We start from the raw sequence: 25,511 nt of genomic DNA, 5'->3' as shown, positions 1-25,511 counted from the left end.
CTGCTCCGCCATTCAATCATGGCTGATAAGTTTCTCAACCCCATTCTCCCGCCTTCTCCCTATAACCTTTGATCCCCTTACCAATCAAGAACCTATCTATCTCGGTCTTAAATACACTCAATGACCTGGCCTTCACAGCCTTCTGTGGCAATGAATTCCATAGGTTTACCACTCTCTGGCTAAAGAAGTTTCTCCTCATCTCTGTTCTAAAAGGTCTTCCCTTTACTCTGAGGCTGTGCCCTCGGGTCCTAGTCTCTCCTACTAATGGAAATGCTTTCCCCACGTCCACTCTATCCAGGCCTTTCAGTATCCTGTAAGTTTCAATCAGATCCCCCCTAATCCTTCTAAACTCCATTGAGAAAAGACCCAGAGTCCTCAAATGTTCCTCATATGTTAAGCCTTTCATTCCTGGGATCATTCTCGTGAACCTCCTCTGGACCCTCTCCAGGGCCAGCATATCCTTCCTGAGATACGGGGCCTAAAATTGCTCATAATATTCTAAATGTGGTCTGACCAGAGCCTTATAAAGCCTCAGCAGCACATCCCTGCTTTTATATTCTAGTCCTCTCGAAATAAATGCCAACATTGCATTTGCCTTCCTAACTACCGACTCAACCTGCAAGTAAACCTTAAGAGAATCCTGGACTAGGACTCCCAAATCCCTTTACACTCCAGATTTCTGAATTCTCTCCCCATTTAGAAAATAGTCTATGCCTCTATTCTTCCTACCAAAGTGCATGACCTCACACTTCCCCACGATGTATTCCATCTGCCACTTCTTTGCCCATTCTCCTAACCTGCCTAAATCCTTCTGCAGCCTCCCTGCCTCCTCAATACTACCTGTCCCTCCACCTATCTTTGTATCATCTGCAAACTTAGCCAGAATGCCCTCAGTTCCTTCATCTAGATCATTAATGTATAAAGTGAAAAGTTGTGGTCCCAACACTGACCCCTGTGGAACTCCACTAGTCACCGGCCACCATCCTGAGAAGGATCCCCTTATCCCCACTCTCTGCCTCCTGCCAGACAGCCAATCTTCTATCCATGCTAGTACCTTGCCTCTAACACCATGGGCTCTTATCTTACTGAGCAGCCTCCTGTGCGGCACCTTGTCAAAGGCCTTCTGGAAGTCCAAGTAGATAACGTCCATTGGGTATGTTTGGGGAAACTGGGTCTATATTCTCGAGAGTCTTGAAGAATGAGAGGTGATCTCACTGAAACCTACAAAATATTTTTTTTCATTCATTGACGAGATGTGAGGATCGCTGACTAGGCGAGCATTTATTGCCCACCCCTAATTGCCCTTGAAAAGGTGGTGGTGAGCTGCCATCTTGAACCACTGCAGTCCCTGTGGTGTAGGTACACCTACAGTGCTGTTAGAGAGGAGGTTCCAGGACATTGACCCAGTGACAGTGAAGGATCGACGATATATTTCCAAGTCAGGATGGTGAGTGGCTTGGAGGGGATCTTCCATATGGTTGTGTTCCCATGTGTCTGCTGCCCTTGACCTTCTAGATGGTAGTGGCCATGGATTTAGAAGGTGCTGCCTAAGGAGACTTTGTGAGTTTGTGCAGTGCATCTTATAGATAGTACACACTGCTGCTACTGTTCGTTGGTGGCATAAAGAATGAATGTTTGTAGTATTGGTGCCAATCAAGTGGGCTGCTTTGTCCTGGATGGTGTCAACCTTCCTGAGTGTTGTTGGAGCTGCACTCATCCAGGCAATGGGAGAGTATTCCATCACACTCCTGACTTGTGCTTTGTAGATGGTGGACAGTCTTTGGGGAGTCAGGAGATGAGTTACTTGCCGCAGGATTCCTAGCCTCTTACCTGCTCTTGTAGCCACAGTATTTATATGACTAATCTAGTTCAGTTCATTGGTCAACCCCAGGGTGTTGATAGTGGGGAATTCGGCGATGGAGCACAAGTCCTCAACAGTATTGCCGGAATATAGCCAGGGCCCATAGCCCTTGGAGTATCCAGTGCCTTCAGCCATTTCTTGATAGAGTGAATCAAATTGGCTGAAGACTGGCATCTGTGATGCTGGGGACCTCCGGAGGAGGCTGAGTTGGGTCCGGCTGAAGATTGTTGCGAATACTTCAGCCTTATCTTTTGTACTGATGCGCAGGGCTCCTCCATCATTGAGGATGGTGATATTTGTGGACCCTCCTCCTCCAGTGCATTAGTTATCCACCACCATTCACGACTGGATGTGGCAAGACTGCAGAGCTTAGATCTGATCCATTGGTTGTGAAATCACTTAGCTCTGTCTATCATTTGTTACTTATGTTGTTTGGTATGTAAGTAGTCCTGTGTTGTAGCTTCGCTCCTGGCACTCTTCAGTGAACCAGGGTTGATCCCTGGAGTTGGGGACATGCTGGGCCATGAGGTTACAGTTTGTGTTTGAGTACAATTCTGCTGCTGCTGATGGCCCACAGCGCCTCATAGTTGCCCAGTCTTGAGTTACTAGATCTGTTCTAAATCTATTCCATTTAGCACGGTGGTAGTGCCACACAACACGATGGAGGGTATCCTCAGTGCGAAAATGGGACTTCGTCTCCATAAAGACTGTGCGGTAGTCACTCCTACCAATACTGTCCTGGGCAGATGCATCTGCAGCAGGCAGGTTGGTGAGGATGAGGGTTTCTCGCATCATCGCAATGTGTTGCGCCCTTCACAATCTGACAATAGAAAGAGGTGAACCCCTGCCAGAGGATGAACTGGGGGAGGATGAGAGCTCATCAAAGGATGAAGATCTGGAGGCTCAGGAACCTCACGAGGCTGCTGAGGGTCAGTATGATCACGATCATGCCATGGAGGAAGGAAGATGTTGAAGATGTGCCCTTGATACATTAATCGCTGACAGGCTCCAGGAAGAGTAAAGTTAAATCAGGGAATATGGCCACATCTCTTTTAGCCCTCAATCCCATTTTCTTTCAACTCAGGGGATGTCCACCCATATGCAGTGAGAACGAGCCCTACATTCACACTTGTGTGTTCTGACCTCATGAATTACCAGGCCATGATCTTTGCTTTGGTCCATGGGGCCCTGTGAGTGAGCTCACTCTGGTAATTGACAGTCCACTTAGGAACAAGAGCGATGAAAGAGAAGACTTGAAGCCTTCACTGCTATCTAATGATGCAAATACTGCAGTGACTGAGATGTGGACATACCTAGAGATCTCCTCCCATGCATGTCTTTTCTTCTTCACTACCACTGAGGAGACACAAATGTCGTTAGGAAATCTATGCTGATGAGCTGTCCTCACTCAATGGTGTTCCTTGAGAAAGAAGGGTTAGAAATGCTTACATCCCACATTTCCAATAAAGATTTAAACACATCCCCCTGACATCACACAAAGATGCACAGACTAGTTCAACTGAGGTTGACATCACAGGAATATGAATCTCACAGTGGGACACTATCACTGAGTGGGAGCAAGGCTAGACCTCAGAATGAGAGGATTCACTCACAAGCTCACTAACTTTTCCAGAACTACTTCATCCAATTAAGGGTCACAGAAATAAGAGGATTCCAAAATACAAAATCAAACTGCCTTCAGTTGACAGGGACATTCACATAACCATCAAATGTATTTAGAAAAGTGCAATTGAGTTACATGTCTAACAAACCGATGACAGAAAAGTGATTTTTCTTAATTTTTTCTTAACTTTTCTTAACTGGGTACAGTCCTGACATCAGCAGCAGAGGATGACTGCTACATCGTGATATCTGTGATGACCTTGACAGACATCCTCTGGTGGCCCGAGGCCTGGAGGATCCTGGCCTGATTAGGGTCACCTGCTCAGGGACAGTAGTGCCCTCGGCAGCCTGAGAATATGGAGTGGATGGGCTTACAGGCATAGGAGGCTGTGAGCGGCTGCACACCCTTGGAATGTCCTGAGAGGAGACCTCTGGGGTGTCCGGCTGACGCTCATCCTCCCCGTGGGTGCTCGAGAGCCCCGCTCTGGCTACTGCAGGTGATGGTGCACCTGGAGGGAGGTCAAGGTGTCTCAACCTCATGTCGCCTACAAATCCGTCAAGACCTGCTGGATCAAGGTCTCCATGGTGGTCACCAGCCTTCTCATGCTGACCTCAAGGCACTCGCATATAGGAACCATGACATTAGACAGAATGTGGATGGACTCCTCCATCGTTCACTCTAGCCTGCTGAGTGACTGTCGAATCTCTGCCTGATGTTAAGCCATCTGCCGTTGCATCTCCAGCATTGATTTGGCGGCCACTTTCAGAGGTTCATCTTCTGACTTGGACTGAGTGGGTGGCTGGTCTCCAGCAGTCCTCCGAGTGTCGGAGACCTGGGCTTTCCCTGCCTCCGACTGCTTCCGGGACGTGTCAGTGAGGTGTTCCCCAGAAAGTGAGGCCAAGCCTAAAGTACAGCTGTGCCCCACTAACGTGTGTGTCTCTGAGCTGGTGGAGGGTGCGTGTGAGCGCTGTGACGGTCCTTCCTGAGCTTCCTCTCCAGATGAAGTCTGTGGGCTCGCACTGGTGCTGGACTGGCTTAGGGGGCTCAATCTGCTGACGCCTAGAAAATAGAAAATAGAGTTTCAGTGCATGAGTATGAGCTAGATAAGACTCCATATGACTCACTATGAATGCCAGGATTTGATGAAGTGATGGAGTTGTGATCCGTACTAGGCTGGTGGGAGAGGCCGATCTCCCCTTTCCCACAGCAGTCCTCACCAGGCAGTTCGGCTGCAGCCTCCTCAAATTTAGTGAGGGCGGTGATGTTGATTGTCCTTCCCTTGGTCCGTGATCTCTCGCGCCTGTTGTGCACCAGCTTGGCCTGTATGAAGAAGAAAGAAAGGCATGTGATGAGAAGGGATGGGGCAGAGGTTGGATGAGATGCATGTTCCCTGTGTGTGTGGTGACCCCTCCCCAGAAGGGTCAGAGGATGGAATGTGAGAAACATGATAGATGGGATGGTGGTGATGTGAAAGTCTCAGTGTGAGAATGTGTGTTGATATGTGTCCCCTGCTAATGGTTGCATGATGGGGAGGAGGGGGTGATGGTTTAGTGGTATTGTCGCTGGACTAGTAATCCAAAGACCCAGGGTAATTCTCTGGGGACCTGGGTTCGAATCCTGCCACAGTAGATGGTGGAATTTGAATTCAATAAACCTCTGAAGTTAAAAGTCCAATGATGACCATGAAGCCATTGTTGATTGTTTTAAAAACCCATCTGGTTACTAATACCCTTTAGGGAAGGAAATCTGTCATCCTTACCTGGTCTGGCCTACATGTGACCCCAGACTGTGGTTGACCCTGAAATGGCCTGGCAAGCCACTCAGTTGAAACCAGACGGACCACCCGGCATTAACCTAGGCACAATAAATGACAATGGCAAACGTAGCCCTGTTGACCTTGCAAAATCATCCTTACTAACTTCAGGGGGCTAGTGCCAAAATTGGGAGAGCTGTCAAACAACAGCCTGACATAGTCATCCTCATGGAATCATACATAACAGATAATGTCCCAGACTCCACCATCACCATCCCAGGATATGCCTTGTCAGGACAGACCCAGCAAAGTGGTATACAGTCAGGAGGGAGTTGCCCTGGGCGTCCTCAACATTGACTCCATGCATGGCATCAGGTCAAACATGGGCAACCTACTGATTACCACATACTGCCCTCCCTCAGCTGATGAATCAGTGCTCGTCCATGTTGAACATCACTTGGAGGAAGCACTGAGTGTGGCGAGGGCACAGAGTGTTCTCTGGGCGGGGGACTTTAAAGTGTCAGGCAATGACCATCTCCAACAAGAGAGAATCCAACTGTTACCCCTTGATGTTCAATGGCATTACCATCACTGAATTCCCCACTATCAACATCCTGGGGGTTACCATTGACCAGAAACTCTAACTGGACTAGCCATATAAATACTGTGGCTATAAGAGCGGGTCAGAGGCTAGGAATCGTGTGATGAGTAACTCACCTCCTGACTCCCCAAAGCCTGTTCACCATCTGCAGGGCACAAGTCAGGAATGTGATGGAATACTCCCCACTTGCCTGGATGAATGCATTTCCCACAACACTGAAGAAGCTGGACACCGTCCAGGACAAAGCAGTCCACTTGATTGGCACCACATCCACAAACATTCACTCCCTCCACCCCCACGCACAGTAGCAGCAGTGTGTACCATCAACAAGATGCACCGTAGGAATTTACCAAAGCTCCTTCGACAGCACCGTTCAAACTCACGACCACTACCATCTAGAAGGGCAAGGGCAGCAGACAGATGGGAACACCCCTAGTTGCATGTTCCCCTTCAAGTCACTCACCACCCTGACTTGGAAATATATCGCCGCTCCTTCTCTGTCACTGGGCCAAAATCCTGGAACTCCCTTCCTAACAGCACTGTGGGTGTACCTACACCACATGGACTGCAGCGGCTCAAGAAGGCAGCTCACCACCATCTTCTCAAAGGCAAATAGAGATGGGCAATGAATGTTGGCTCAGCCAGCGAAGCCCACATCCCATAAATGAATTTTTAAAAATCCCAGAAGAGAGCAGCCATTTGAGTGTATGATGCCTTGATGAGAGTTTGAAATTGGAGGGAGTTGAAGGATGACTTACCCTGGTGGAGCAGATGAGATCATTCATCCTCTTACTGCACTGGTTGGCATTTCAGGCACAGTTGCCAGCCGTGCTGACCTGCTCCGCAACAGCCTCCCAGGTCAGAGGGGTGAGTCTGCTATTCTTCCTGCAGCCATTCCTGGGATAGAGAGTGTGCCTTTGCGCCTGTACTGCTCTGATTAAGGCCTGGTGGGTCAGGTGCATGAAGTGGGGTGCTGCCTTCTTCTTCAGGCTCTTGGCCTTCCTAATCTGGCTGCCAAACATCTCTGCTGGGCTGAAGAGAGTGAGATTGTGTGTTGGACTGGCCTTTAAATATGGCGCCTGTGCCTTTGAACCCACCGGCTGACGGCAGCCGCATGAATCAACTCCTGGTCTGCCACTTGATTTGGACCGATACATGTCTTTACATAATTAATGAGGCTCCAAGCGCAGAATTGGGCATGAGTTCCCGTCATTCCGGACAGCGGGGTGGGTGCTTCCAGAACTGCCTGCCACCACACTTACAGTGGGATTTCACTCACCCGCCCACCACCGCAATCATCCGGTCCTGCTGAAAGTCAATGGACTTCTGGCTAGGGCGCCACCTTTGCCCGCAGTGGTTCCTGCCCGTGATGGAGCCAGAAAATCCCGGCCTTAGTCTCATTTATGGAAGGTTCCACCCAAAGTCTCAAACTATGATAATCTTCTAATCCAAAAGATTTAGTCCTAAAACAAAATACTCTTATAAATCTCTCACTTATAACAACGTTCAAAAAGGAATTGGATAAATATTTCCAGGAAAAGTTGGCAGTTCTATGGGGAAAGAGCAGGGAACGGGTCCTAATTGGAATAGTTTGCCAAAGAACTGCTATAGACATGATACATGAAAAGGAGTCATATTTCTGGGAAAGTATCACTGGATGAGCAGCTATAGTTCCAAGTTCTTGCCTAGGTTCTACATATGTGAGTATCTATTTTATGTTATTTGCTGCCATTCATATATATTAATCATATCTTTAAAAATATTGTTTTCTTTTGCTGTTGTGCATAGATTAGAACATAGGCTAAAGGCATTGGATAATAATACTAAAGGCTTGTGCTCCAGAACTAGCCACACACCTAACCAAGGCCTGCCAGTACAGCTACAACACTAACATTTACCCAACAATGTGGAAAATTTCCCAGACATGTCCTGTCCACAAAAAGCAAGACAAATCCAATCTGGCCAATTACCACCCCACCAGTCTACTCCCGATCATCAGCAAACTGATGGAAGGTGTCGTCGACAGTGCTATCAGCAGCACTTACTCAGAAATAACCTGCTCACTGATGCTTAGTTTGTGTTCTCCCAGGGCCACTCAGCTCCTTACCTCAATACAGCCTTGATCCAAACATGCAGAAAAGAGCTGAACTCAAGAAGTGAAGTGAGAGTGTCTGCCCTCGGCATCAAGGCAGCTTTTGGCTGAGTGTGGCATCAAGGAGCCCTAGCAGCTTTTGGCTGAGTGTGGCATCAAGGAACCCTAGCAAAACTGGAGTCAATAGGAATCAAGGGAAAGCTGTTCTCTGGTTGGAGCCATATGTAGCACAAAGGAAGATGGTTTTGGTTGTTGGAGGTCAATCAGCTCAATCCCAGGACAGCATTGCAGGAGTTCTCAGGGTAGTATCCTAGGCCCAACTATCTTTAGCTGCTTCATCAATGACCTTCTCTCCATCAAATGCTCAGAAGTTGGGATGTTCACTGGTGACTGCATGATGTTCATCACCATTCATTACTCCTCATATATTGAAGCAGTCCTTGTGCAGATGCAGCAACACCTGGACAATATTCAGGCTTGGGCTGGTAAGTTGCAAGTTACATTCACTCCACACAAGTGCCAGGCAATGATCATCTCCAACAAGAAAGAATCTAACCATCCACCCTTGACTTTCAATGGCATTACCATCACTGAATCCCCCACTATGAACACCCAGGGGGTTACTATTGCCCAGAAACTGAATGGGAACCAGCCATAAAAATACTGTGACTATAAGAGTAGGTGATAGACTGGGAATTCTGTGCCAGGCAACTCAGCTACTTACTCCCCGAAATTGGTCCACCATCTACAAGGCGTAAGTCAGGAATATGATGGAATACTCTCCAGTTGCCTAGGTGAGTGCAGCTCCAACAACACTCAGGAAGGTTAACACCATCCAGGACAAAGCAGCCCACTTGATTGACACCCCATGTACCATCATCAACATTTACTCCTTTTATCACCGAGGCACATTGGCAGCAGTGTGTACAGTCTACAAGATACACTTTAGTAACTCAACAAGGCTCCTTCAACAGCGCTTTCCAAACCTGTGAACTCTACCACCAAGAAGGATAAGGGCAGCAATTGCATGGGAACACCACCATCTACAGTTCCTCTCCAAGTCACACACCAGCTTGATTGGAGCTTTTATTGCCATCCCTTCACTGTCTCTGGATGAAAACCGTAGAACCCCCTTCCTAACAGCATTGTGGGTGTGCTGACTCCACATGGACTACAGTGGTTCAAGATGTTGGCTCACCAGCTTCTCAAGAGAAATTAGGGATGGGCAATAAATGCTGGCCTTGCCAGTGATGCCCACACCCCGTGAAAGAAAAAAAACTTGCCTTTCATAAATAACTCAATATATGAAGAGTCACATGGTTGGTACTGTCACAAAGGTGTAGTTGTGATATTATAGATCTTGTAAAAAAAAGTTAATTTTTCATTTAAATGGGCACAAGTTGCCTTAAAATAGCTGCCGGACGTCACCAGACCTTTTACAACTGCAATGTTTGTCAAGCTGCTAAAAAGCTCCAAGTGATTTGCAAATAGACATACTAGGCATGTGAAGACAAATGAAATTCAGTGCACTTTTCCACAATTGTATTCATTGACAATGGCTTTCCTGGAGGAGTGAATTGCTCTTTACTATCTACCCAAATCTGAAAAAATGGGAGCTAGTCAAGTAAATGGCTGAGACTTTTAAAAGGTTAATTGTTAATGTCCCTTAGGGAAGGAAATCTGCTGTCCTTACCTGGTCTGGCCTACATGTGACTCCAGACGCACAGCAATGTGGTTGACTCTTAAATGCCCTCTGAAATGGCCGAGAAAGCCACTCAGTTGTATCAAACCAGTACAATGTCGCAGAAAAGAAATGAAACCGGATGGACCACCTGGCATCAACCTAGGCACTGGAAACAACAATGGCGACCTCAGCCCTGTTGATCCTGCAAAGTTCTCCTTACTAACATCTGGAGGCTAGTGCCAAAATTGGGTGAGCTGTCTTACAGACTAGTCAAGCAACAGCCTGACATTGTCATCCTCACGGAATCATATCTTACAGATAACGTCCCAGACATCAGCATCACCATTCCTGGGTATGTCCTTCCCCACCAGCAGGACAGACCCAGCAGAGGTAACAGCACAGTGGTATGCAGTTGGGAAGGAGTTGGCCTGGAAGTCCTCAACTTTGACGCCGGACTCCATGAAGTCTCACGGCATCAGGTCAAACATGGGCAAGGAAACCTCCAGCTTACTACCACATACTGCCCTACCTCAACTGATGAATCAGTGCTCCTCCATGTTGAACACCACTTGGAGGAAGTACTGAGGGTGGCAAGAGCGCAGAATGTACCCTGGGTGGGGAACTTCAATGATCATCACCAGGAGTGGCTCGGCAGCACGAATGCAGACTGAGCTGGCCGAGCCCTAAATGACATAGATGCTAGACTGGGTCTGTGGCAGGTGGTGAGGGAACCAACAAGAGGGAGAAACATACTTGACCTCATCCTCACCAACCTGCCTACCGCAGATGCATCTATCCATGACAGTATTGGTAAGAGCGACCACCACACAGTCCTTGTGGAGATGAAGCTCATCTTCACATTGAGGACGCGACCGTGTTCTGTGACACTACCACCGTGCTAAATGGGATAGATTTCGAACAGATCTAGCAACTCAAGATTGGGCCTCTATGAGGCACTGTGGGCCACCAGCAGCAGCAGAATTGTGCTCAACCATAATCTGTAACCTCCTGACCCAGCATATACCCCACTCTACCATTACCATTGTGAGAGTGGATGTTTTTTTAAAAATATTTTTGGGGAATAGTGTGTTGTTCAGCAGTAGTTTTGTAATAAACATACCTTTATCTTGAAAAGCTTCCACTGAAAGTCTAAGAATATAATGTAACTTCAAATTATTTGCGTGGTTTTTGAACTGAGACACAAAATGTGCAGTCAAATTAGTATATTTATTACAACAATATTTCTGTAAATTCAGGATTTCTAGCTATTCATGCATCAAAGTGTTTAACAGAATCCAAACTTCTCACTCTGGAAAAAGCTACATAAAGCTGTTAATGTAAACAGACATGAATATAAATACAAATTTGTCAGAGTCTCGCCTTCTGTCTGTTCCTAGATTGTGAAAGTCTAATCAGGAACTGTCTCCTCTTGAGTAGAAGAGACAGATTTACATCAGGTATGCTCAATATTATTTGAGGAACAAACGCTCTATTATTCTGGAATCTGCCTGCAATAGTTTCAGCATCTTTCATCACAGGAAATAGCTGCAATATTACCTATCCTATTCCATGACAATGTCCTTGTTTAGGATTCACCTTTTTTAGCAACTGATCCTTCCTTGAGTCTAGGTTAGTGTGGTGACATGCCCAATGGAGTTAGACTGCGGGGGAACCCTGGAGGGCATACACTGTTACCATTCACTTTGTCTGTAGAATCAACGGTGATGTATTTCTAATTCACCTGACAGCTTTTCCAAAACATTTTCATTCGAATTGAATGCGTGTTAATTTATAGCACAAAGAATAGCTTTTGAATAATAAGTTGTATCAACTAATTGTCTTTGCCATGTTGTCACACTTGACTAATTCCTTCATCTCATCCACCCCTCCCATATTACCCTCCCATGCCATCTACATTCCATGCCATTACAATCTTCCCATGCCATTCCCACCCTCCCATTCCATGCCATTCCATCCCTCCCATGCTGTCCCTCTCACAACATTCTAATCTCATCACCCTACTGAACAGGATTTGTCCTGCCTGAATTCAACACAAGGCCACACTGACTCATAAAATGGAACAGGATCTCAGCCTCACTCCTTAACAAGGGAGAGGGTGAAGTAGGGAGGTCCCTTCTTGGATCATAAAATCACAGAATCACAGAATTTTAATGGCGCAGAAGGAGGCCATTCAGCCCATCGTGACTGCACCAGCACTCCAAATGAGCATTATGACCTAGTGCGATTGACCTGGCTTTTCCCCGCATCCCTGCACATTGTCTCTATTCAAATAATCATCTAATGCCCTCTTGAATGCCTTGATTGAACCTGTCTCAACCACACTTCCAGGTAGTGCATTCCAGACCCAAACCACTCGAGTGAAAAAGTTTTTCCTCAAGTCACATTTGCTTCCTTTGCAAATCACTTTAAATCTGTGCTCTCTCATTCTTCTCTGCTCCAACGAAAACAACCCAAGTCTATCCAACCTCTCTTCATAACTTAAATGTTTCATCCCAGGCAACATCCTGGTGAATCTCCTCTGCACCCCCTCCAGTGCAACATCATCCTTCCTATAATGTGGTGACAAGAACTTCACACAGTACTCCAGCTGTGGCCTCACCAAGGTCCTATACAACTCCAACATAACCTCCCTACTTTTGTAATCTATGCCTTGATTGATAAAGGCAAGTGTCCCATATGCCTTTTTCACCACCCCACTAACATGCCCCTCCGCCTTCAGAGATCTATGGACACGCACGCCAAGGTCCCTTTATTCCTCAGAACTTCTTAGTGTCATGCTGCTCATTGAATACTTCGTTGTTAAATTACTCCTTCCAAAGTGTATCACCTCACACTTTTCAGGGTTAAATTCCATCTGCCACTTATCTGCCCATTTGATCATCCCGTCTATATTTTCCTATAGCCCAAGACACTCAACCTTACCGTTAACCACCCAGCCAATCTTTGTGTCATCCGCAAATTGACTAATCCTACACCCCACATAGTCATCTATGTCGTTTATATAAATGACGAATAATAGGGGTCCCAGCACAGATCCCTGTGGTATGCCACTGGTCACTGGCTTCCAGTCACTAAAGCATCCTTCTGTCATCACCCTCTACCTCCTACAACTAAGCCAATTTTGAATCCAGCTTTATCAAATTCCCCTGTATCCCATGTGCATTTGCCTTCTTTATAAGTCTCCTATGTGGGACCTTGTCAAAGGTTTTGCTGAAATCCATATAAACTACATCAACTGCACTACCCTCATCGACACACCTGGTCACCTCCTCAAAAAATTCAATCAAATTTGTTAGGCATGACTTCCCTCAGACAAAGCCATGCTGACTAGCCCTGATCAAACCTTGCCTCTCCAAGTGGAGATAGATTCTCTCCTTAAGAATTTTCTCCAATAGTTTCCCTACCACTGACATGATACTCACTGGTCTGTAGTTCCCTGGCTTATCTCTACAACCCTTCTTAATTAGCGGAACCATATTAGCTGTTGTCCAGTCGTCTGGCACCTCCCCTGTGGCCAAAGAGGAATTAAAAATTTGTGTCAGAGTCCCTGCGATCTCCTCCCTTGCCTCCCTCAGCAGTCTGGGACACAAATCATCCGGACCTGGATGTTTGTCCACTTTTAAGCCTGCCAACACCTCCAATACCTTCTCACTCCCTATATCAATTTGCTCAAGAGCCTGCAGCCTCTCTCCCCGAATTCGATACCTTCATCCTCATTCTCTTGGGTGAAGATGGATGTGAAGTATTTACGAGCGGGAATGGCTTCTCCCTATCTACTCTGTTCAGCCTCCCCATGATTTTGAACATTTCTATCAAATCTCCTCTTAGCCTTCTTCTTTCAAAGTAGAACAGTCCCAATCTCTCCAATCTATCTTAGTAACTGAAGTTTCTCATCCCTGGAACCATTCTTGTAAACCTCTTCTGCACTCTCTCCAACATGTTCACATTCTCCCTATAATGTGGCACCCAGAATTGTACACAATACCCCAGCTGAGGTCTAACGAGTGTCTTATATAAATTCAGCATAACCTACTTATTCTTGTACTCTATGCACCTATTAATAAAACCCAGGATACTATATGCTTTATTAACTGCTCTCTCCACCTGCCCTGCCACCCACAATGATCTATGCACATATACTCCCAGGCCTTTCTGCTCCTGGACCCTTCAAAATTTCACCCCTTATTTTCTATTGTCTGTCCAAGTTTTTCCTACTAAAATGCATCATCTCACACTTCTCCGCATTGAACTTCATCTGCCACCTAGCTGCCCACTCCACCAACTTGTCTATGTCCTTTTGAAGTTATACACTGTCCTCCTCACAGTTTACAACACCCCTAAGCTTCGTATCATCCGCAAACTTTGAAATTGTCCCCTGCACACCAAAATCTAGATCATTAATATGTATCAGGAAAAGCAAGGGCCCCTATACCGATCCCTGGGGGACTCCACTACAAACCTTCTTTTAGCCTGAAAAATATCCATTGACCATCACTCTCTGCTTCCTATTTTTCAGCCAATTTTTTATCCATGTTGCTACTGTCCCTTTAATTCCATGAACAATAACTTTTCTCACAAGTCTGTTGTGTGGCACTGTATCAAATACCTTTTGAAAGTCCATGTACACCACATCAGCAGCATTACCCTCATCGAACTCTTCAATAAACTCCAGCAAGTTAGTTAAACACAATTTCCCCTTTAGAAATCCAAGCTGGATCTTCCTTATCAACCCATATTTATCCATGTGACTACTAATTCTATCCCAAATAATTGTTTCTAGAATCTTGCCCACCACTGAAGTTAAACTGACTGGTCTGTAATTGCTGGGCTTATCCTTACAACCTTTTTTGAACAAGGGCATAATACTTGCAATTCTCCAGTCCTCTGGCACCTCCCCTGAGTCTAGGGAAGACTGAAATATTATGGCCAGTGCCCCTGCAATTTCTGCTCTCACTTCCTTCAATATCCTTTCATGCATCTGATCCTACTGTGCATCGTGCATCCATCCTACTGCAACGCTGGGCTGTGGGCATTTGTTGCTGAGTTGATCCCAGCTATTGTCTTCATGCTAACACATTTTATTGTCACCAGAGGGAGATGGTGGGAAAATGAATCCTGGCTCTTCTAGCTGATTTCTGCCCCAGCTTTTAAAAATAAAGCCTTCATGACTATCAGAGAGAATCTGCATCTCTTTGCCCACACATAGGTTCTGCCTTTGCATTGGGACAGCAACACACCGACTGTTGGCAGCTGCACATGTGTCACATGCTCCGTCCTCTGTTCAACAGTATAAATTCCATCACATTTCTACTGCTCTTTAGTTCGGAAGAAGAATCATACGAACTTGAAGCGTTAACTCTGCTTCTCTCTCCACAGATGCCGCCAGACCTGCTGAGCTTTTGCAGCATTTTTTATTTTTGTTTTAGATTTCCAGCATCTGCAGTATTTTGCTTTTATCTCTGTGCAACCCATGTGCCTCTGCATATGCCAGGCACCGCCCATCAAATGGACCCACCAGCTTTTTAAAAAATTTGTTCATGGGATGCGGGCATCGCTGGCTCGGTCAGCATTTATTGCCCATCCCTAATTGCCCTTGAGAAGGTGGTGGTGAGCTGCCTTCTTGAACCACGGCAGTCCATGATCCCTTAAACTGACTACTCAAAGCAGCCTGGACAGACAAAAACTGAATAGTATTATTATAATTATTTTTGTCTTCCAGTATCACAATCACAGTTATGTAATAATTTAATTTGCAGGTGACTATGACGAAAGGTGTTCCAAATTTGATAAATGCAATTCAAATGATCCACAATGTGTCAAGATACTACAACACCTCACAGCAGATGACCTCCCTATTTATTAAGGTAGGTACCTTCATCTGCTTCTGAATGTAATCTCTGAATCCATCAGCATTTTGGTAATTGTGCTGTGATTGTATGTTACTGGCTTTAGGTCACAAACCAAATGGTTACAGCTTGTAAGGAATATATCACTGAGGATGGTAGCACTCGTGTGTGGGACCAGGATTCTGAAGTCATTATTCAAAAAGTGGAGGTAAAACTTACTGTACTCTTAATTCTACTTAAGGTCGTTATAGTATTAACGGCTGCATGAATTGCCACTCTCTGGTGGCAGAGTACATAAGAATTCATGAAGTAAAAACAAAAAATGCTGGAAAAACTCAGCAGCATCTGTGGATAGAGGAAAAGAGTTTATGTTTCAAGTCCATATGACTCTTCTTCAGAGCTGAAAAGAGGTAGAAATGTTATGTATTTTGTACTGTGGAGCAAAATAGAAGGTCAGGGATAAGTGGGAGCTCAGGAGAGGTTTGACAAAGATGTCATGGATATAAGATAAAGGGAATGTTAATGACCGTGTTGAAGACTAAGAAAGGTGTTAATAGTGGCCTATAGGTCAGATGGCAGAATGTGTTAATAGCAAAATAAGAGTCAGTGCTCTCTGAAAGCAAAACATAAGAACAAGTTACAGGCTGGTCCTGTGGGAAGAGGGGGTTGGGAAAAAAAAGAGAAAAGAAAAGAAAAGATCAAAATGGAGGGCAGAGTTCATGGTCTGAAGTTGTTGAACTCAGTGTTAAGCCCGGAAAGTTGTAATGTGTCTAATGGGAAGATGAGGTGCTTTCCCTCCAGTTTGCATTGGGCTTCACTGGAACATTGCAGAAGACCAAGGACAGAAATATGAGCATGAGTGCAAGATGGTGAAATGAAATGGCAAGCGACAGGAAAGACTAGCCATCTAAATACTGTGGCTACAAAACAGGTCAGAGGCTAGAAATCGTGCAACGAGTAGCTCACTTCCTGACTCCCCAAAGCCTGTCCATCATCTGCAAGGCACAAGTCAGGAGTGTGATGGAATATGCTCCACTTACCTGGATGAGTACAGCTCTCACCACACTCAAGAAGCTTGACACCATCCAGGGCAAAATAGCCCGCTTTATTGGCACCATATCCACATTCACACCCTCCACCACCAACGCACAGTAGCAGCAGTGTTTACCATCTACAAGATGCACTGCAGGAACCCACAAAGGCTCCTTCAGCAGCACCTTCCAAACACATAAGCATTACCACCTAGAAGGACAAGGGCAGCAGATAGATGGGGACACCACCACCTGGAAGTTCTCCCCCAAGCCACTCACCATTGTGACTTGGAAATATATCACCATTCCTTCACTGTCGCTGGGTCAAAATCCTGGAACTCCTTTCATAACAGCACTGTGGGTGTACCTACATCACATAGACAGCAGCAGTTCAAGAAGGCAGCTCACCACCACCTTCTCAAGGGCAACTAGGGATGGGCTATAAATGCTGGCCCAGCCAGCGAAGCGCACATCCCATAAAAGAATAAGAAAAGTCTCCTAACTCCACACAGGTCGCTTTTACCTCCTTCGCAAAATCCACAAACAGAACAGTCCTGGTAGACCCATCATATCCCTGTTCCTGCCCCATAGAACACATTTCTTCCTATCTTGACTCCATTCTCTCTCCCCTTGTCCAGGCTTTTCCCACCTACATTCGCGATTCCTCTGATGCCCTATGTTACATCAACAATTTCATGTTTCCTGGCCCTGACTGCCTCTTCTTCACCATGAACGTCCAAACTGTCTACACCTCTATCCCCACTAGGATTTATTTTTATTTATTCATTTTTGAAATGCTTTTTTACCTAACCCCACCTCCTCCCTCACAAACATGGCCATCTGCCACTGGTTTCCATATTGTGCTTTCACAGAGCACTGACCCTTGTTCTGATATTAACACATTCTGATCCTACCTTCATGCCAATTTCAGCACTTTCTTTAATGTTTACCACTACAGTTAACTCTCCCTTTGTCTTGTGTCCATGACATCTTTGTCAATCTCTCCTTAGCTCCCACCTATCCCTAACTTTCTATCTTGCTCCACCTGCTCCACCTCTTCTTCAACAGTATAAAATCTGTCACATTTCTACTTCTCTTTAGCTCTGAAAATGTCATATGGACTCGAAACATTAACCCTGTTTCTCTTTCCACAGATGCTGCCAGACCTGCTGAGTTTTCCCAGCACTTTTTGTTTTTATTACTTAACAAATACAGTTTACTGTATCCAAATTTAATGGAATACATTTTGCAGCAGCGAATGGAAACAAAATACTCCTAAATGGTTAGATTTTAATTGGTAAACAGGAGCAGATGTATGAGGTTATTATGCAATTGGGTGACTTTAATCTACATATAAACTGGAAAAATCAGATTGGCAGTAATTGCCTAGATGAGGTATTCATTGGATGCCTTTGTGATAGTTTCTCAATGCAGCATGCTCTGGAACCAACCAGAGAGCAGGTTATATTAGACTTGGTAGTGTGTAATCACCTCCGAGTAAAGGCACCCCTAGACATAGTAGCAGCCACAATATGATGAAAGCTCAGCTAGCTGAAGCGAACTGGGATACCAGGGGATAGATCCATAGAAAAGCAGTGGTGCTCAATTAAGGGTATATTTCAGATAAGTATTTTAAGAATAAGTATTTTCCTACTATCACGAAAATTTCTAAAGGGAGGACCCACCACCCGTGGTTATCTAAACAAGTTAGGGAAGTATTAAGCTTAGGGAAAAATCAAAGAACTGCGCAAGGATGAGTGGCAGGTCAAATGATTGGTCAGAATATAAATAACAGGAGAGTATGACTCAAAGGTTAATCAGGAGAAAGAAATTAGAGTATAAGAGGAAGCTAGCAATAAATGTAAAAATGGACAGCAAGAGTTTCTATAGGTATTTAAAAAGGAAAAGATTAAGTGAAATGAGTGTTGATCCTCAAGAGTGAGAATGGAGAGCTAATAGTAGATAATAATGAAATAACTCATGAAATGAACAAATATTTTGCTTCTGTCTTCACTATAGAGGATACAAAAATGTTCCAGTAATAGCTGTAAATCAGGAGGTGGAAGGGAGAGGGAAACTTGGTGAAATTACACACACTAGAGAAGCGGTACTGAACAAACTGTAGGAGCTGCAGGCTGACAAGTCTCCAGGTCCAGATAGGCTTCATCCTAGAGTCTTATAAGAGGTGGCTAATGTGGCAGTAGATGCAAAAACAAAAAATGCTGGAAAAACTCAACAGGTCAGACAGCATCTGTGGAGAGAAAGACAGAGTTAATGTTTCGAGTCCATATGACACTGGGCAGAATTTTCTGGCTGACATGTGGGTGGCGGAGCCTGTATGTCAGCGCTTAAAATGTCACGCGAGCGTCCCGACGTCAGCACGCGGCATCGCGATATTTAGGTCGGCGGGTGCGCTATGCAGTGCGACGTGTGCCTGCCATTAATTAAAGGCCTTGTTAAGGCACTTAACTTGCCAATCGACGAGGATTTTGAGGGGCCCGTGCGAACTTCAGCTCGGCGCACGGGCCCAACGGGCAGGCAGGTAGGTGATTTTTTTATCAAAACTCATGTGCTGGCGGGATATGTGGGCTCAGAGGGGTTGTTCATGTTTTTCATGAAGCATTTAATGCAGAAAGTGTTTTAAACTTGCCTGTGTGATTGTTAGCAGTTCAGATCGATTTCCAAGAGCTTTCCGTGTACTTTGAAGCTTCAGCTCACCAGTCTGCAGACAGTAATATTTATCGGGCCTGCAGCTTTCCAGAGGCCTCCATTTAGCCTGGGTATGGGTTCTGACATCTCCACTGGAGGCAGCTCCTCTGAGGAGGAAGGGAGGGAGAGAATAAGGAGGAGGCCAGGAGTGGACAATCAGCCACCAGGGTAGCCACCTTTGGGAGGCCAGGCACAGGCACAAGGGGTGCAGGGCCAAGAGGTTGTCCAAGGTGGAAGGGGCCAGAGAAGACACCAGTATCCTGCTGCCAGGGTATACAGGCGGCGAAGCAGCTACCTCAATGTGACTGAGGTGCCGTGCCATGCCGAAGGAGGCTCCATCTGTCAAGGGAGACAGTCAACTATATCTGTCAGATGATTGGCCCTCAGATCTCCCCTAACTGTGTGGGTGGACACCCCATGCCAATGGCTCTGAAGCTCACAATTGTCCTCCACTTTTTTGCTTCTAGCTCCTTCCAGGGCTCGTTGGGTGATCTTTGCGTTATCTCCCAATCAGCTGTCCACACTTGTGTCAAGCATGTTACAGATGCTCTGTTCAGATGGGCATTGATCTTCATCCACTTCCGCTGCGACCAGGCAAGTCAGGAACAGCGAGCCAGAGGCTTCGCGGTCATTGCTGGCTTCCCCCGCATCCAGAGTGCAATAGAGTGTACACATGTTGCCATCAAGGCGCCAGCAGGTGAGCTTGATGCCTTCGTCAACAGGAAGGGCTTCCACTCCATGAACGTGCAGATAGTGTGTGATCACAGGATGCAGATTCTGCAAATCTGTGCAAGGTACCCAGGCAGCTCCCACAACGCTTACATCCTCAGATACTCCCAGGTGCTGGCACTCTTCAGTGCTCCGGCTCGGCTGAATGGTTGGCTGGTGGGTGACAAGGGCTATCCCCTCCGAAGGTGGCTCATGATGCCATTCCGCCATCCAAGAACAGAAGCTGAGGAGCGCTACAATAGGAGCCACGGCACCACAAGGGCTGTGGTGGAGAGAGCCATCGGTCTTCTCAAGATGTGCTTCTGTTGCCTAGACCGCTCAGGGGACGCACTCCAGTATCCCCCAGATCGCGTCTCTCTGATAATTGTAGCATGCTGCGCTCTGCACAATCTTGCGCTGGAAAGAGAGGGTGCAGTTGATACTGAAGACCTTGACCGAGTGGATGAGACTGCACATGAAGAATCCAGCTGTGGCTCAGAGGATGAGGAAGCATAGGGTGATGATGAGGGGCAGCACGCCGACCCACTACTACACCAAGGAGGCAGGGACACCCGGGAAAATTTAATCCAGCGAACCTTCAGCTAGCTCCACACATGTCGATCAGCAGGAGCAGCATTGCCTGGCACTTCCACACGTGGCATTTAAGTATTACATCTTCCACCTCATCAGCTGCAACTAAGGGCTTAATGCAGAAACATCAATGTCCACTCAAACACTCATCAGATGTTTGAAACATACAAATGCAGCACAAAGGAAACACCCTCAGCCATGGTCCAAAAACTGGACTTTATTCAGTCCAACATCAAACACAAATGTCTCTCTTACAAACATAACTATTTGTTCCCTAATCTAAGGCCAACACAAAATCATCAATGACATACCCGTGGAGTGCCTAACGTGCCTTATGCTTTCGTTTGCGGGTGCTACGTCTGGGCGCCGCCCCATCGCTCGAAGTGGCTTGTGAGACAGCCTGCTGACTCTGCTGTTGTTGGCATCGATTACCTTGGCGGGCGTCCTCTGGCCCGGGAGCTGTGATGGCCCCGCCTGGGAGGGAGTCGCCAATTCCAGAATTGGCACCTCCCCAGTTGTTGCAGCCTCAACGGATGCAACGGTAACTGGCAGAGGGGACGAGAAGCTGCTGCCCTCATCCGGAGCGCCCTGAGAGGAGATCGCAGTGACGACAAGCAGCTGCTGCGCCGACGTGAGGTCACATTGGACCTCCCTGCTCACCGCAGATGCATGGGCACTGAGCGCCGACACTTAGTTCCCAGAACATCTCCCACATTGGGAATGACCACCTGTGGCCATTACTGCTGTGAGGGCTTGCGGGTCAGAGCGTAACCCAATCAGAAGACTCTCAATCCGATCGAAGCCCCTCTCCATGAGAGTTGCCAATCTCTCAGTGGAGGAAGCGTGAAGCTCTGTCCTTAGGTTCATGCCTTCACTTACACTCTGCCTGGACTCCTCCACACAGAGACCAACTGAAGCACACCCTCAATCAACCCTGCCAGATGCTCCTGCAAATCCTGCCGCTTGCCCTGCAGCTGCTGCATTGGTGACATCTCCAGAGGCACATCATCAGTGCCGGACTCAGCATGTGCCTGGTTCCCTGCAGTCCTCCGGCTGCTGGCGCCATCGGTACTCTCTGTCCCTACCATCTCCTCCAGCGATTGTGAAGTGCCCTCTCCACTGTGACCCGGGACACTAGCTGACGTTACATTCCCCACCGAAGTGTTTGTTGCTGTGCTGGTGCCTGGCTGGCTGAAATGATGTGCCGCAAGTTGCACGTCTTGGCCCTCAGGTGTGGAGAGGGGGCTCTGGACTTGTTGGCTGCGGCCATGCGATGGTGATGCTTAAATTAACAACAAGGACAGTGCATCAGTTAGTGTTCAGTCAGTAACACCTTTCATCTCTTCCCCCCCCCCCCACCCCCCCACCCCCCCACCCCGCCAGCCTCATAAGTCGCTCACCCTTCAAGACCCTAAGAAGACGAACATTGGTGGGTTGGAATATAGTCAAGAGGAGGCCCAGACATTAGACACACATACAGACAGACTGGTCAGATGGCCTAAGGAATGCCACATGGAACATTATGTGGCATTGGCATGGGGAGAGTGCAGAGGTACCTGACCTGGATGCATGCTGGCTTGGAGAGTTGCAGTGATGAGGAAACATTGTGAACACTTGCGACATTTGCCGTGGAGCACAGGAGATTGACAGGTCACATTATTGACCTTTATACCGTTATGAGGGGCATAAAATGGGTGGACAGAAGGCAACATTTCCCCTTGGCGCAGGGATGACTAACGTGGTGGCATTTATTTAAGATGAGTGCCATGAGGTTGACAATGAGGTTGACAGATGAGGTGCTGAGGACCTTCTGGACAGAGTAATGTGGGACGCACTGGCTGAAAGGGTGGTGGAGGTACAAACCCTCCTAAGACGTAATAAGTCTTTGGCTGTGCAGCAGCGATGCCAAGGCATGTTAGGCCTTGGGGATAGTGGTCACAAATGGGATAAGGCAACTTTGGAAGGTGCTGGAGACGCGCATTCTCAAGGGGACGAGGGACCTTTGTGTATGACCCACACGTCTGACTGTATCAGTCTGTAAATGAGCAGTGTTTCAGCATTAACGATTGCAGCAACCATCAGTGGTTTAGATGGTGGGGAGACAGAGTGGATGGGACTGTGGACCTCAAATACCTGGCCGCTGCATCCCAGCCTCGCCGCCACCTGCCGCCCTGGCCGCCTGCCTCCTCCCCAGCTCCATGGCCTGCTCCTCGTAGGTGGTGAGGCGCTGGAGCATGGCGTGCCCACCGCCAGTCCTCTGGCGCTCCCTGAGATTGTGTTTGGTTTTTGCCTGCAGAGCAGAGAAGAGGATTTATTGGGGCTGATCGCTCATGTACTCTGCACATGCACGCCGCACCCCAACCACAGTGGCTCAGCTGAGGCCTCCAGTGGCTCCTGTCCACACTTCTGATAATCAGTCCCCAGAAGATAGTACGGCTGGTCCCAACCCCCTCCCCCAACGGCCACCTTGGACACATTCGGCATCCATCATTTTGAATAATACATGGGTCTTAGCGCCCATGGCAAGGAGGCTCAACTAGGTGTGGCGCCGAGGCCAGCAGATGGCTCTTGGCCACGACACCTTGAGGCTCCCCTTCCACCATCTCATCACCATCAATAAGACATGTGTTGGAGTTCTGAGTATATATCTAGCTGCCTCCCCTGCAGGTTGCCCCCAGACTACTCAAATGTGACAAACACCAACATATGCTGCGGGGAGAACCCATCTTCTCCTCAACCATTAAGGCTGATGTAAGCATGGTCACTATCTGTTTGCCCACCCAGCATGCGCCAAATGACCAATGCAGTAACGACAGTAAGACATGGGGGGTGCTCAAAGGCTGAGGCTACCTACTGGGTTAAATGTCAAAGGCTGACATGGTACTCACTCTTCCAGAGATCAACAAATCATTGAATCGCTTGTGGCACTGTATTCCTGTGCGCCGCACATCGTCATGGGCGCTTACTGCGTCCCCCACCTCCTGCCACACCTGCCTAATGATGTGGGGGGCCCTCCTCCTGGATACAAAATATCCCGCCGGTTGGACACCTCTTCGATGAGGACAGCAAGGCATGCATCTGAGAAGCGAGGGGCACAGTGGCCCCCCTGCTGGCCTATCCTGCAGCCTGCCCCCCTTCTCTTCCTCCTCCTCCTGTGCCCTGAAAGCAGCATGTCACTCTCTGTCAGTGGCCATGGTGCACTGCCTCAACGAGGCTGCCTTGCCACTCTTCATACAGACTGCCAGTTCCCCATTGGAACCGGTGGTCTGAGCACGCCCGCTGCCACAATGATTTTCCCATTCTACATGGGAGTCGCTAACCCGCTGGGCAGGCCTTAATTGTCCCGCCCGCACAAAATTGCGGCGCAGCCCGTTTCGGCAGCAGCAATCGGCTGCCCGCTCGCCACCGAGTCGGTCGGACCCGCCGGGGCAAAATTCTGCCCATTAACTCTGTCTTTCTCTCTACAGATGCTGTCAGTCCTGCTGAGCTTTTGCAGTGCCTTTTGTTTTTGTTTCAGATTTCCATCATCTGCAGTATTTTGCCTTTATTACATGAGGCAGTAGGTGCATTGTTGTTAATTTTACAACATTCCCTAGATTCTAGAAAGGTTCCATCAAACTGTAAAGTAGCAAATATAACCCCTCTATTCAGGAAGGGAGGGAGGCAGAAAACAGGAAAGTATAGGCCAGTTAACTTGATGTTTGCTGTGGGGAAGGTATTAGAACCCATCATTAAAGAGGTTGTAGCTGGGCTGAAAAACTGAAGGTCAGCATGGTTTTTGTGAAAGAGAAATCACGTTTAACCAATTTATTAGAGTTCTTTGAAAGAGTAACATGTGTTCTGGATAAAGATGAGCTTGTAAACTTACTGTACTTAGATTTCCAAAAGGCAGCTGATAAGGTTATTGCTGAAAATAAAATCTCATGGTGTAGGCGTAATATGTTGGCATGGACAGTAGATTGGCTGCCTGGCAGAAAACAGAGGGCAGAATCTTCTGCCTGTTGGGCGGGCTGGTCAGGAGCGGGTGTGGGCGGGTGTGGAGCCGAATAACGCCTGCAATCGGCTGCGCGCCGCCATTTTACATGGCCGGGCCAGTTAAGGCCCATCCATCTTGATGCACGCTGGGTAGCGCTCAGCTCTACCTTTGCGGGCAGGGGGGAGGTGGAAGAGTAAGGGCCTACGCTCTTTCGCGCATGTGCGTGAAATAGCGCAGAAATCTCCCTGAGGCACAGAGCTGTCTCGGGGCGATTAAGTTCATATGTAAACTTTGAAATAAAGGGAGAAAAAGTTATTCAGACATGTCCCCTCATGTGCCAGTGTCACATGAGCTGGGACATGTTTATGAAGTGAGCACAATTTATTTATTAATTTAATAAAACCTTCATGAAACCTCATCCCGCCCGTGGATGAGGTTTCATGAAAAACGTGAAGGCTGCTTGGGCTCTCCACCTGCCTGCCAACCTTAAGCCCTGTCAATTACCTAAACTGGTTTATTAATGGCCTTAACAGGCCTTTGACAGTTTGGCGGGTACGCAGACGCCTCTGTTGCGTGCCCGCCGAACGAAAGGTCGGAATGACGTGCTGTGACATTGGGACGCACCGATGTCACTGCATGTCTTTTTATGCATCGGCGTGCGGGGCCTGCCCCCGCACACCAACAAGAAAATTCTGCCCTGAAGGTATGCATAAATGGGTCTTTTTCTGATTAGCAGGATATGACAAGTGGAGTCCTGCAGGGGTCAATGCTGGGGCCTCAACTTTTACAATTCACTTCAATGATTTATGTGAGGGAAGTAAAGGCTTGATAGCTAAATTTGCAGATGACACAAAGATAGGAAGGAAAGTATGTTGTGAAGAAGCGATAAGGAGTTTGCAGACCAATAGAGATAGGTTGAATAAGTGGGAAAAAGTCTGGCTGCTGGGAAAATGTGAAGTTGTTCATTTTGGCAGGAAGAATAAACAAAAAGAGCATTATTTAAATGGAGAATGA

The 25,511-nt window shown here is 47.2% G+C and overlaps 1 protein-coding gene across 1 annotated transcript in view; it reads left to right on the top strand.

The window, feature by feature from the left end:
• The window catches only part of LOC144681151 (dynein axonemal heavy chain 8-like), a 1,659,468-nt gene that overhangs the window by 163,166 nt on the left and 1,470,791 nt on the right, over positions 1-25,511 (top strand). The window contains exons 7-8 of the mRNA XM_078542878.1: positions 15,393-15,500; positions 15,589-15,690. Coding sequence (XP_078399004.1) covers positions 15,393-15,500; positions 15,589-15,690 — 210 coding nt within the window. The remainder of the gene's footprint in view (positions 1-15,392; positions 15,501-15,588; positions 15,691-25,511) is intronic.

This window comes from Cetorhinus maximus, chromosome 5 (assembly GCF_964194155.1).
Source record: "Cetorhinus maximus chromosome 5, sCetMax3.hap1.1, whole genome shotgun sequence".
NCBI lineage: Eukaryota > Metazoa > Chordata > Chondrichthyes > Lamniformes > Cetorhinidae > Cetorhinus > Cetorhinus maximus.
Note: the sequence above shows the minus strand (reverse complement) of the source record. Positions and strands in the feature narration are given on the sequence as shown.